The sequence below is a fragment of the Lontra canadensis genome, unplaced genomic scaffold (genome assembly GCF_010015895.1).
Source record: "Lontra canadensis isolate GAN:19392208 unplaced genomic scaffold, GSC_riverotter_1.0 scaffold106, whole genome shotgun sequence".
Taxonomy (NCBI): domain Eukaryota; kingdom Metazoa; phylum Chordata; class Mammalia; order Carnivora; family Mustelidae; genus Lontra; species Lontra canadensis.
Genome location: NW_022631100.1, coordinates 510,489 through 524,751, shown reverse-complemented (window position 1 = coordinate 524,751; position 14,263 = coordinate 510,489). Strand labels below are relative to the sequence as shown.

The window sequence follows — 14,263 nt, the reverse complement described above, 5'->3', positions numbered from 1 at the left end:
AACCCAAAAAAAGCTGGTGGTGCATTTTCTTCTGATATTTAAATCTGTTATATTTTCTTACCCGTGATGTTTTACTTGTGCTCGCTCTCTCAGCAGAGGTCTCTGGAGCTCTGTCTCCTTGTCTGCATCCCCCGTGCACCTTGCTTGTCTCCAGGATGGGACTCTGGGTCTGACTTTGGTTCTGTTTTGAGCTCAGTGCTAGGATGCTGCCGTTGGTGGTCGTGCTGAAGGGCTGGGTGTGACTTGTGCACAGTTGCCTTCTGTTTCTGGGGATTTTTCTCCCTAGGAATGAAGCCGACAACGCTGCTCTCAGAGGTGGTGGCACCTCGGGTGGGGGCTGTTGGCCTCGAGTGGCCCCGTGGATGGCGTCCAACGGGCACCAAGCGCTCGACTCCTGCGGAGAAGGAACCCCGTCGGTGGGCTTGTGCCACATGGACATGACGGTCGCTCATGCCCAGACACCTGCTTTCTGGACGTGTCTCTGCCTCTAGCGGCCGTCTCCCCCATGTCTGTAGCACCATACGTACGTGACAGTCACTCACGGGCAGACCTGTTCATGCAGCACTTGGCAAAGTGCTTTAAAAATACAATTGCTCTCCAGTTATTCCTCACAAGCCCCTCCTGAGGCAGATGTTGTCTATGCCACAAGGTTTCAAGGACTGGAGTTGTGGCGCTGCCGCGTGGGTCCCCACGCTCCAAAGCCACAGACGGGAACTCTGGCTGCCATGCCCGGGCTGCCCACTGGGTCAGGGTGTTCTGTTTGTTCTGAGAACTTCCTCTGCAGGAGCTGTTTCCAATTCAAATGGGAGATTCGCAGGCTCAGAGGGACCATGGAAGCAAGGGACACTCACTGTGCCAGGACCCTCGGAGCTCGGGGGCTGAAGGACCTTGTGTCTGTCAACAGTGACTCCCCTAAGGACACTCCCGGGATGTCCCCGGGGCCACCGTTCTCATTGGACAGTCACTGAGGTTGGGCAGTCCAGCACTCCAGGGACAGGTGGGATCGTGGGTTGAAGGTGGGGAGCAGAGACTGCAGCCCTGTGAGTGCAGGCCCCAGGGTGGGGGCTCTGCAAGGAGGAGGCAGCTGTCATCTCCCCAGGCACAGAGGCTCAACCTCTCCGTGGGGACAGAGAAGAGATGGTTCAGGCGAGTGGGGAGGGTGGTCCAAGCATGGGGACTCATGGCAGGACCCCAGGTGGGTTCAGAGTTGTTCCTGCTGTCCTGGGAGCTCCCCGGGGAGTGGGGGTTGGGAGGTGGTTGAGACTGTCCAGGCCCATCCAGAGAACGATTGTGGAGCATGGACTCCTTAGTGTCTGGGACAACCCAGGGAACCCGTGTCTCCCTGCGGCTTCAGCCTCTGCCCGGGTAAAATGGACACTTTTCATTCCATCTTCCTCGAATGGTCTGGGGGGCCTGCAGATTCACTGCCGCAGCTGTGGCAAAGCCGCCTCCCATCTCCTGAACCACAGGATCTTTAGTGAAGTCTCATTCTCTCTGATTTCCAGGAAGAAGCCAAGGGTACGCAGGGGTCCCTGGGGGCCTGAGATCCCTGAGATTTCATGACGACCGCAGGTTGGAGAGGCTGTGGCATTTCAGAGAGTGTCCACCTGCATCTTGAAGAGAACGGGGGCGTCCTGCCCACAGGCCCCACATGATGGGGGCTTCTGTGGTGTAGAATGGTCCCCTTACTGTGTTCTCTGCCCAGAAGGCTTCCAGGCTATGCGTTTTAAGTGCAGTGCTCTCCTTGGGCCCCAGGAATGTGGACAAGGACTCTCTGTTCCACGATCTGAAGGTGGACCCTAGGACCACACCTGGGATAGGCTCTCTAGTGTCTGTGGGGATGGGTATTTGACCTTTAGTAACTCTTCTCACACAGAGTCACTGGGCTTCTTCTGCCTGAGCAAATCTCTTGCATGAGACCTGAAAGCAAGGCAATGACAGACACGGAAGGGCTGGCTGCAGCCAGAACAGGGGCGGGTGTGGTGGAGGGGTGCCAGCTACAGCCAGGAAGGGAGGGAGGGGGCCTGCTGTGGCCAGAACAGGAGGGGGTTGCTGGCCACAGACAGAACAGGAGGGAGGGGGCCTGACAGGATGAGAAAGAGGGGGCCGGCCGTGGCCAGGACTGGAGGGGGGGTACTGGCCACAGACAGGATAGGAGAGATTGTGCCAGCCATGGCCAGGGTGGGAAGGGGGTACTAGCCATGGCCAGGACAGCAGGGAGGGAAGTGGGGCCGGTTCTGGGCACCCATGAGGGGACCAGGGCTCTGGAGTTGGAAACTGAGATTAAACTGAGTGAGCAGTGGTCCCAGCTGGCTCTTGGATGTTTTTTTTCTCTGATCATGTTTACTGAGCACCTACTATGTGCAGGGCATTGGGCTGTGGCTTCAGGAAGGAACAGTGTTGGTTACTGGTTTTTGGTTGCTGACTGGTTTTGGTTGCTGACCCTTGCCCAGGGTCCGCCTTCCTTGCTGGTCGAGCACAGACGACAGAGGCTGAGAGGTCACCTGCTCACTCTGAGGCTTCTGCGCACGCACACGGGACCTGGCCATGAGGAAAGGGCCGGTGTGGGAAGTCTCTGTGGGAACTTCTGGGAAAACTTTTCTCCTGGACAGAAGAGAAATGTGGAGAGATTGTACCCCCATCATGTGACATGGCTGCATGGGACTGCGTGGTCGGCAGCATCTTGCGGTGCAGGGGGGGAACCAGGCAGACCCTCTGCCCACAGCGCACAGCACACAGCTGGGCCCCACATTATACAGACACATACGTGGAAACTGTTACACCAAAGTAATTTTCCAATGATCTCTTAACTGTTTCTGAGGTATTTCACCTGCATTAGTAATTAGGATCCAACTTAGAATAGCTCCTAACCCCACAGAGTTTCTTTCTTCTGTTTTGACAAGCAGGAAATATCTGAAGTATACTTAAGATACTTAAGTATAAGTAAGGCTAAGTGGTTTTTTTTTTAAATTTTCATTTTTTTAAATTAAAAAAATTTTTTTATTAACATATAATGTATTACTTGCTTCAGGGGTACAGGTCTGTGAATCATCAGTCTTACACAATTCATAGAACTGACCATAGCACATACCCTCCCCAATGTCCCTCACCCAGCCACCCTATCCCTCCCCTCCCACCCCCCCAGCAACCCTCAGTTTGTTTCCTGAGATTAAGAGTCTCTTATGGTTTGTCTCCCTCCCCATTACCATCTTGTTTCATTTTCTCCCTCCCTTTTCCCTACAACCCTCCACCCTGCCTCTCAAATTCTTCATATCAGAGAGATCATATGATAATTGTCTTTCTCTGATTGACTAATTTTGCTTAGCACAATACCCTCTAGTTCCATCCACGTCATTGCAAACGCCAAGATTTCATTTCTTTTGATGGCTGCATAGTATTCCATTGTATATGTACACGACATCTCCTTTATCCATTCATCTGTTGATGGACATCTAGGTTCTTTCCATAGTTTGGCTATTGTGGACATTGCTGCTGTAAACATTCGGGTGCACATGCCCCTTCAGATCACTACATTTTTTATCTTTAAGGTAAACACCCAGTAGTGAGATTGCTGGGTCATAGGTTAGCTCTATTTTCAACTTTTTGAGGAACCTCCATGCTGTTTCTTAGAGTGGCTGCACCGGCTTGCATTCCCAAGAGTGTAGGACAGTTCCCCTTTCTCCATATCCTCTCCAACATCTGTTGTTTCCTGACTTGTTAATTTTAGCCATCCTGACTGGTGTGAGGTGGTATCTCATTGTGGTTTTGATTTGTATTTCCCTGATGCCAAGTGATATGGAGCACTTTTTCATGTGTCTGTTGGCCATCTGGATGTCTTTTTTGCAGAAATGTCTGTTCATGTCTTCTGCCCATTTCTTGATTGGATTATTTGTTCTTTGGGTGTTGGGTTTGATAAATTCTTTATAGATTTTAGATACTAGCCCTTTATCTGATATGTCATTTGTGACTATCTTCTCCCATTCTTTTGGTTGTCTTTTGGTTTTGTTGACTGTTTCCTTTGCTGTAAAAAAGCTTTCTGTCTTGATGAAGTCCCAATAGTTCATTTTTGCCCTTGCTTCCCTTGCCTTTGGTGATATTTCTAGGAGGAAGTTGCTGCAGCTGAGGTCGAAGAGGTTGCTGCCTGTGTTCTCCTCAAGGATATTGATGGATTCCTGTTTCACATTTAGGTCTTCCATCCATTTGAGTCTATTTTTGTGTGTGATGTAAGGAAATGGTCCAGTTTCATTTTTCTGCATGTGGTTGTCCAATTTTCCCAACACCATTTGTTGAAGAGACTGTCTTTTTTTCTAGTGGGCATTCTTTCCTGCTTTGTTGAAGATTAGTTGACCATAGAGTTGAGGGTCCATTTCTGGGCTCTCTATTCTGCTCCATTGATCTATGTGTCTGTTTTTGTGCCAGTACCATACTGTCTTGATGATGACAGCTTTATAACAGAGCTTGAAGTCTGGAATTGTGATTCTGCCAAATTTGAATTTCCTTTTCAACATTCCTCTGGCTATTCAGGTCTTTTCTGATTCCATATAAGTTTTAGGATTCTTTGTCCCATTTCTTTGAAAAAAATTGATGATATTTTGGTAGGGATTGCATTAAATGTGTAGATTGCTCTAGGTAACATAGACATTTTCATAATATTTGTTCTTCCAATCCATGAGCACGGGGCATGTTTCCATTTCTTTGTGTCTTCCTCAATTTCCTTCATGAGTTCTTAATAGTTTTCTGAGTACAGATTCTTCACCTCTGTGGTTAGGTTTATTCCTAGGTGTCTTATGGTTTTGGGTGCAATTGTAAATGGGATCGACTCCTTAATTTCTTTCTTCTGTCTTGCTGTTGGTATATAGAAATCCAACTGATTTCTGTGTATTGATGTTATAACCTGACATTTTACTGAATTCCTGTATGAGTTCTAGCAGTTATGGAGTGGAGTTTTTTGGGTTTTCCACATAAAGTATACTATCATCTGTAAAGAGTGAGAGTTTGACTTCTTTGATGCTTTGGATGCCTTTTATATCGTTTTGTTGTCTGATTGCTGAGAAGGACTTCTAGTACTATGTTGAAATGCAGTGGTGATAGTGGACATCCCTGTTGTGTTCCTGACTTTAGGGGAAAAGTTCTTAGTTTTTCCCCATTGAGAATATTTGTTGTGGGTTTTTCATAGATGGCTTTGATGATATTGAGGTATGTACCCTCTATCCCTACACTGTGAAGAGTTTTGATGAAGAAAGGATGCTGTACTTTGTCAAATGCTTTTTTAGCATCTATTGAGAGTATCATATGGTTCTTGTTCTTTCTTTTATTAATGTATTGTATCACATTGATTGATTTGTGGATGTTGAACAAACCTTGCAGCCCAGGAATAAATCCCATTTGGTCATGGTGAATAATCCTTTTAATTTACTGTTGGATCCTATTGGCTAGTATTTTGGTGAGAATGTTTGCATCCATGTTCATCAAGGTTATTGGTCTATAATTCTCCTTTTTGATGGGGTATTTGGTTTTGGGATCAAGTTAATGATGGCTTCATAAAATGAATTTGGAAGTTTTCCTTCCATTTCTATTTTTTGGAACAGTTTCAGGAGAATAGGTATTATTTTTTCTTTGAATGTTTGGTAGAATTTCCCTGGGAAGCTGTCTAGCCCTGTGCTATTATTTGTTGGGAGACTTTTTGATGACTGCTTCAATCTCCTTACTGGTTATGGATCTGTTCAGGTTTTCTATTTCTTCCTGGTTCTGTTTTGGTAGTTTATACATCTCTAGGAATGCATCCATTTCTTCCAGATTGTCAAGTTTGCTGGTGTATAGTTGCTCATAATATGTTTTTATAATTGTTTGTATTTCTTTGGTGTTGGTTGTGATCTCTCCTCTTTCATTTATGGTTTTATTAATTTGGGTCCTTTCTCTTTTCTTTTGGATAAGTCTGGTCAGGTGTTTATCAATCTTATTAATTCTTTCAAAGAACCAGCTCCTAGTTTTGTCCCAGTTTTGATTTGTTCTACTGTTCTTTTGGTTTCAATTTCGTTGATTTCTGCTCTGATCTTTATTATTTCTCTTCTCCTCCTGGGTTTAGGCTTTCTTTGCTGTTCTTTCTCCAGCTCCTTTAGGTGTAGGGTTAGATTGCGTATTTGAGAACTTTCTTGTTTCTTGAGAAAGGCTTGTATTGTTGCTGTACACTTTCCTCTCAGGACCGCCTTTGCTCTATCCCAAGGATTTTGAATAGTTGTGTTTTCATTTTCATTTGTTTCTGTGAATTTTAAAAATTCTTCTTTAATTTTCTGGTTGACCCATTCATTCTTCAGTAGGATGCTCTTTAGCCTCTATATATTTGAGTTCTTTCCAACTTTCCTCTTGTGGTTGAGTCCTAGTTTCAAAACATTGTGGTCTGAAAATATTCACAGAATGAACCCAATCTTTTGGTACCAGTTGAGACCTGCTTTGTGATCCAGGATGTGATCTATTCAGGAGAATGTTCCATGGGCACTAGAGAAGAATGTGTATTCTGTTGCTTTGGGATGGAATGTTCTGAATAATATATCTGTGATGTCCATCTGGTCCAGTGTGTCATTTAAAGCCTTTATTTCCTTGTTGATCTTTTGCTTCAATGATCTGTCCATTTCAGTGAGGGAGGTGTTAAAGTCCTTTACTATTATTGTATCCTTGCTAATGTGTTTCTTTGATTTTATTATTAACTAGTTTATATAATTGGCTGCTCCCATGTTAGGGGCATAGATATTTAAAACTGTTTAATCTTCTTGTTGGACAAACCCTTTAAATATGGTATAGTGTCCTTCCTCATCTCTTATTATAATCTTCGGCTTAAAATCTAATTTATCTGATATAAGGATTGCCACCCCTGATTTCTTTTGATGTCTATTAGCATGGTAAATTGTTTTCCGCCCCCTCACTTTAAATCTGGATGTGTCTTTGGTTCTAAAATTAATTTCTTGCAGACAGAATATTGATGGGTCTTGTTTTTTTTTTTTTTTTTTTTTAAATCCATTTTGATACCCTATGTCTTTTGATTGGGGCATTTAGCCCATTTACATTCAGGGTAACTATTGAAAGATAGGAATTTAGTGCCATTGTATTGCCTGTAAAGTGACTGTTACTGTATATTGTCTCTTTTCCTTTCTGGTCTGTTACTATCAGACTCTCTCTTTGCTTAGAGTACCCCTTTTAATATTTCCTGTAGGGCTGCTTTGGTGTTTGCAAATTCTTTTAGTTTTTGTTTGTCCTGGAAGCTTTTTATCTCTCCTTCTATTTTCAGTGACTGTCTAGCTAGATATAGCATTCTTGGTTTCCTATTTTTCCCATTTAGTGCTCTGAATATATCATGCCAATCCTTTCTGGCCTGTCAGGTCTCTGTGGATAGGTCTGCTGCCAGTCTAATATTTCTACCATTGTATGTTACAGACCTTTTGTCCTGAGCTGCTTTCAGGATTTTCTCTTTATCACTGAGACTTGTAAGTTTTACTATTAGATGACGGGGTGTGGACCTAGTTTCATGATTTTGAGGGAGTTCTCTGTGCCTCCTGGATTTTGATGCTTGTTCCCTTCACCAAATTAGGGAAATTCTCTTCTCTATTTGCTCCAACATACCTTCTACACCCCCTCCTTTCTTCTTCTTCTAGGATCCCAATTACTCTAATATTGTTTCGTCTTTTGGTATCACTTATTTCTCAAATTCTTTCCTCATGGTCCAGTAGTTGTTTGTCTCTCTTTTTCTCAGCTTCTTTATTCTCCATCATTTGGTCTCTATATCACTAATTCTCTCTTCTGCCTCATTTATCCTAGCAGTAAGAGCCTCTATTTTTTGTTACACCTCATTAATAGCTTTTTAAATTTCAATTTGGTTAGATTTTAGTTCTTTTATTTCTCCAGAAAGGAATTTTCTAGTATCTTTCATACTTTCTTCAAGCCCAGGTAACATCTTGATAATCGTCACTCTGAACTCTAGTTCTGACATCTTACTAATGTCCATATTGATTAGGTCCCTAGCCATTGGTACTACCTCTTGTGCTTTTTTTAAAGGAGGAGTTTTTCTGCCTTGTTATTTTATCCAGATAAGAATAGATGAATGACAGAACAAAATACTAAAAGGGTAGCAATGACCCCAGAAAAACATACACTAAGCAAATCAGAAGAGACCAGAAGTGGGGGGAGAAGAAAGGAGAAAAAAAATTATATATATATATATATATGTATACACACACACACACACACACACACACACACTGGTGACTAGAATAGAGCCACACACTTGATTCTGGGTGTATCTTGGTGTGTTAGAAGGAACTGACTCCCTAAATTTTAAAGAAAAAAAATTTATATATTTATATATTTATAAGGGTAAACACAATGAAGGGATGGAATATGAGTATAAAGGTGAAAATTTTAAAAAGGATTCTAAAAAAGGAATTGATAAGATAAGAAGTTGATTGAAAAAGGAAAAAAAAAGAGGAAAGAGTATGATCAGGCTGGAGACTAGAACAAAGCTATGCATTAGATTTAGGGTATATTTTGATCTGTTAGAAGAAATTGTATTCCAAATTTTTAAAGAAAGGATAACCTATATGTATACAAAAAATATGGTTAAATACAATGAAGGGATAGAATATGACTATAACAATGAAAATTTAAAAAGATTTTTTAAAAAGTACTGATAAAATAGTTTTAAAAGGTTAAAATAGGAAAGAGGAAAAATAGAAAAATTGAATAAGAAAAAAATAAAATTTAAAAAATTTAACTTTGAAAGACTAAAGAATCATGAGAAAAAAAGCCATGAATTCTATGTGTTGCTTTCCCCCAGCTCTGGAGTTTACAGTTCTCATTGATCAGTGAACTTTGTCTTGGCTGGATGTTCTTGCTGATTTTCTGTGGGAGGGGTCTGCTGTAGTGAATCTCAAATGTCTTTGCCCCAAATGGAATTGCACCACCCTTGCCAGGGGCTGGGCTAAGTAATCTGCTCGGGTTTGTTCTTGGGGGCTTTTGTTCCCTGAACGCTTTCCATGCAGCTTTGAAGAACATGAATGAAAATGGCAGCCTCCCAATCTCCGGTCCTAGAGGAGCTAAGAGCTGGGGTTCCCCTCCTCAGTGCGCGCTCAGAGAAAAGCAGTCAGTCCCTCCTGTCTCCCTGGTCTCCGGCTGCACTCCAAGCTCACCTGGCCTGTGACCAAGCATTTCTATCTCTGGCACACAGCTCTCTTTGGAGTCTCCAAACCCAGCAGATTTCTGCTGTGCGCTCCTGTGCCACTCCTCCTGGAGGAGGAAGAAGGGGGATCTCCCTGGATCTGCCACTTGTGGGGTCCCTGCTTGAAGAGCATTGCCCTGACTGTGCCTCGAATTATGGTTTAAGGTAACCCTGAGCTGAGAGCCCCTCCTCAGCTCCATCTCTGCCACCGGCTTCCCTACTCTGATATCTGGCAGCTCTGCCACACTCAGAAACCCCAGGTCTTCCTGTCACCCTGAGGGTCCTGAGACCAACTGTCCCTGGCAGGGCTCCACCCCTGCTTAGCCCCTGGAGCCACGTCCCTCAGTGGAGCAGACTTCTAAAAGTTCCGATTTTGTGCTCTGCTGTTCTACCACTTGCTGAGAGCTGGCCCCTCCCCCCGCAGTCTCTCTTCCCATTTATCACCTCAGATTCACTTCTCTGCACGTCCTACCTCCCGGATAGTAGTCGCTTTTCTGTTCTTAGAGCGCAGCTCTTCTTTTCCTCTCTCTCCTCTTGAGTTTGTCACTGTTCCAAATGGTTTAATAACGATCTAGCTGAACTCCTGGGACCCAACAATATTTAGGTCTCCTACTCCTTTGCTATCTTGCTCAAAAGTCGAGTGAAGGAAACAGTGCGTTGTGACCAGATGAGCACTCAGCCTTTAACTCTTCTCCTTTAATTTCAGATTTTGGAAATGGGGCTCCTAATGAGGCACCCACATCTGGCCCCACCTGTGCATCAGGCTGTAGGGTCGTGTCTCTTACTCCCAATGAGCAGACTAGGGTGACCCATGAGCCTTTGTCCCTGAACATATTGGTTGTGTCCAAGCTGTTACGGGTATGATGGGGTGTCAGGGTGGTGTCTGTGGCTGAGTGGACGGAGGCTCATGGACCGAGGTGTGTGGGCAGTGCACACGACCTTCCCAGGAGGAGGGAGATGCGGGCCTCTCCAAACGCAGTCTCGAGAGTCTCAAACCCCTCCTCCCCAGGGAAGGCATCACAGATTGGTGATGGGCAATTAGGAAGTGTGTTTCCAGAGAGATCTCCAGGGCAGGGGGCTCTGGGAGCCACCGTTCACCCCACTTTGTCTCTCTCCTCATCAGGAGGTCCAGAAGCTGGTTTGTAAACCCATCTGTTTGTGGTTAATTAAACCACTGGGCGTGGTTTAATTCTACATCCTTCTCCAGTGTGGGGGCAGGTGCACTCACTCTGGCCAGCATGAGTTCTTCTAGTGTGTTCTGTCTGCAGGCCACTCACCTGACCCTGGGGACTGCTGGGCAGCTGGGAATGCCAGCTGTTGTTTCTGGAGTTTTCAGACTCCAGGCAGTGTGACAATACCCTGATTTTCATGGGGAGAGACCTGAGATCTGGTGGGCTAGTGTGGGCCTCCTGACCCTCTGTCCTCCAGGCCTTCTGAGCATTTGACCAGGGCCTGATTCCTGTGGAAGGTAGCCAGCTGGGAATTTAGAGGAGATAGCTCACAGAGCCCCAACTTCCAACACTTGTTCCAAGCTCGGAGGTTCCCAAGATGGCCTCTGCGTTTGATGATTCACTGGAAGGACTCACCGAACTCACTCAAGCTCTTATATTCACAATGATGGTTTATTACCAGGACAGGATTCAGATGAAAACCAGCCAAGGGAGGACGTGTGGGTGCAGAGCCAATGGAGTCAGGGGGCACAGGACCCAGAGTGGGATCCTCTGCCCTGGGGCCTAGACTCCCACCCAGGCCTGGACCTGCGTACATCCCCATGGCTGCTTTCTGTGGCCCTGCGGGCCCTGAGGCTCAGCCAGCCCCCTGGATGGCAGAAGGACACCCCAACCTTGGGCTGGGGCCTCCTCTCCAGGCTCCTCTGTCCCAGAGGAAATGTTCCCGGCCACACGGGAAGGTCTGCCTCTCAGGCTGGGCGGCATGGGTAGTGCACTCCCTCTGCTTCTGCATCTTCTCTCCTTTGGGTCCAGACTGTGGCTTAGTCAATTAAACGAAGAAGTCTATGCAGTTGTGTTGAGATGGGAAGTCAGACTATGCGAGTGTTCGGTTTGTACAGAATATTAATTCAGGGCTACGGCAGTGCACAGGCTGGGCAGCGGCTCTGGCTGCTCAGAGGCCCGTGTGGGCACTGAGTTCAGAGTGTGATTTCATTGTTTCCTGTCCAAGGCGTTCATAGTACAATCAATGAGCCTTCTTGCCCTGGTCACTCTGGTAAATGAGAAGTTACTCCCAAATGATCTTATCTGGTCCAATAAATAGATGAGATTATTGAATTTATTAACATCTAAATTAAAAGGTCTGAGAAAAGCAGTTCCTATTAATCACCTTGCCAGCAGCCACCCCCAAGGATAAGCGATTGGAGGCGGATTATCATTATTATCATTACTACTACTTATTTCTGGAGACACACTGTTTTTGAACAATAACAGTGTTTTACAGAAGCTGCTCAGACAGTGTTTTTACTCATTTACAGATTTTCTGAGCTGGAAGCAAACAGGCAGTGCTGTCTGGGGCTTTCTGGTGAGGACCTGGTGTGGGGGGAAGGTGAGACCTCTGCTCTTGAAGCAGGTGCCAGAAGTGGGATGAGAAGCTGTGTGTATTTTGCTGACCTCATGCCTCCCAGGGCACGAGGCTCTCCAGTTCTGGCTCTAGCCTTACAACGGGTGTCCCCCTCTCCCGCCCTCCTGACCCACTCCCATCCACCTGCCGTGTTGTTTGCTAGCCTCCCGCGGTCGGGTGCCCTGGGCGCCCCTGCAAGCTGTCATGCACCTGTGTGCTGGGGCCCTCCCGTGGCCCTCAGACTGGCTCCGAGTCCCACCCTGACGGCGGGACACTCAAGCCCTCATGGCATCTGGCGCGAGTGGTGGTCTGTTGTCTGCTGCAGTCCCACGTCTGGTCTTTTGGCAGCTAGCCTGGGACCTGACCCTTCCTGAAGGGCACGGAGCAGTCCTTCCGCTCTCCTGAGCTCTGTGAAGAGCCAGAGAGGGCTTGCCCACCACCGGGGGAGACTGAGGGTGAGGTGTGTGAGGCCTTGCTGTCTCCTGTTTTGGAGCTGTCAAGATCCACCAGGGGTTCACGGCGGAGTCAGAGGCCCATTCCGGGCCAGCTGAGGGAGGTGCTGTAATCTGGCCTGCTCCCTGCCTCCGCCCCTGCCCCCGAAGTCCCCAGGATTCCCTGCAGGCTGTAAGGGGCTGGACTGTGAACATCACAGGACCACTTTCCATAGATCAGAACCCAGCACAGGCCCCTCCAAGGTGTGAGGAGGATGGGGCTCTGGAGTCCCTGACTGGGCTCCTCCCAGCCTTAACCCCATAGAGTACATGGGTCATGGCCTCTGACGTGGCCCAATGTGGCACTCTCTGGGCCCCGGTGAGGGCTGACCTGCTGTTCTGTCCCTCTCCTCTCTCTTAGGCTAAATGCCTTTCCTAGCAGTTTCCTGAGATGCCCCTTCAGGACTGTTTCTTGGGCGGTTATGCTTTCATGCACCGTTTTCACCCCTGCAGGGGTGGGTATGAGGGTAGGGTGAGGGCAGGGGTGCAGCCCATGGAAAGCCCTGAGGTCCCGCAGGGGCTTGGGCTATCCCCTGAGGGCGTAGGGATCCCTGGGGGATGAGTCGGAAAGAATGGCAGTGGGATTCGTGCTCTGAGCCTGTTGGAGAAGGGGAGGAGGGCGCGGCATCCTCCGCATGGGGAGTGGGCTCCGGGTTCCAGCAGCGGGGCCAAAGAGGAAGGGCTGGGCCACAGAGGGATTTCAGGTAGCATGGCAAGAGGAGTCGGGGTGTCAGGGTGCCTAGGGTTGGAGGCTGGAGACTGAAACTGGTCACCGAGAGAGGCCGAGGCAGTGAGTCCCAGTGTTCCCCCAGGCAGAGGTGTGTGGTGTGGTGGAAAATCACCTAGGCTCTGGCTTCTCATTCTGGAACGTGCGTTAGCTGGCTGGGCCACCATCAGCCAGGGGCTTAAACAACAGACACTTAGCTCTGGCAGCTGAGGTCCGTTTCCCGGGCGGGTTCGCCCCACGGGTGGTAGACAGCGATCATCTTGCTATGAGGTCTTGTGGCCTCCTTTGCACTAGCTCGAGTCTGGGTATGGAAGAGCACAAGGTCTCCAGCATTTTTTCTTGTACGGGTGCTAATGCTGTCATGTGTGCCCCCCATCATGACCTCAACTTGCCTCCAAACACCAATGGGGCTATGTCATGAACTGGGAGGAAGGAAGACCTTCCCTCTGTTGGCCTCTGTGGCCTTCCTGGTCCCCAGACACTCCACGATTAAGAGGTTCTCAAGGCAGATGTAGCAATGGGCCACTGTGGCTGCCTGGAGAACCTTCTAGAGCTCAGCCAGGAGCTCCGGGACCACAGAGCCTGCGGACTCAACAAGTCCTTAGGTTGTATTCTTCCCTTGCCTCTGGGAAGCAGCTGTTTGCAGAGGCCTGTAGAGCTTTCTCCTTTGCTTTGCAAAAAAATGTTAAGCAAACATTTAAGGAATAAGGGCTTTATAATGATGAGAGCAAACAGGAGGGATACTGGTTATTATAGAACATAAGTGTTTAAGGAAAAGAGGAAAGGAAAAATATCTGTAAAGCTCCAGCTTGTCCTGAGCAGGTCTTCTTGGACTCGCCTTTCTCACTCTTCAAACTGTGGGCTAAAGCCTCCAGACCCTGGCCTATAGGTGTTCCCAAGAGCCTTGGTACCCAGGTGCTTTCAGGTAAACTGAGGTCCTCCTTCTTGGATCCATAGGAAGGCAGAAATGATGGCATGCCAACACCAGAGAGGACCAGCTCTGCTGGTCCCTGAACTGGGCGGCAGGCCAGGCTACGCCTAAGGGAAAGATGGGGAGCAGAGGAGAAGGAGGCCAGGGACCCCAGGAACAGCCTCAAGGACTTGCCCACCTGGCAGGTCCAGCTGGAGTGCAGGGCTGCTTGCCAGGGAAGGTGCCTTCAGTGTTCCTTGGCTCACTCACACCGCTGGCCCTGGGCATGCTAAACCTAAAGTTGGACAGTTTGTCCTAACATGTGCTTTTGCTTGGCCTTTGCCACCCTCTCTGGGCCT

The 14,263-nt window shown here is 47.4% G+C and overlaps 1 protein-coding gene across 1 annotated transcript in view; it reads left to right on the top strand.

Annotated features, from left to right (window-relative positions):
* LOC116855794 (calpain-8-like) overlaps positions 1–491 on the top strand; it is a 42,246-nt gene extending 41,755 nt beyond the window's left edge. The window contains 1 exon segment of the mRNA XM_032838811.1: positions 287–491. Coding sequence (XP_032694702.1) covers positions 287–491 — 205 coding nt within the window.
* The last annotated feature ends 13,772 nt before the right edge of the window (positions 492–14,263 follow it).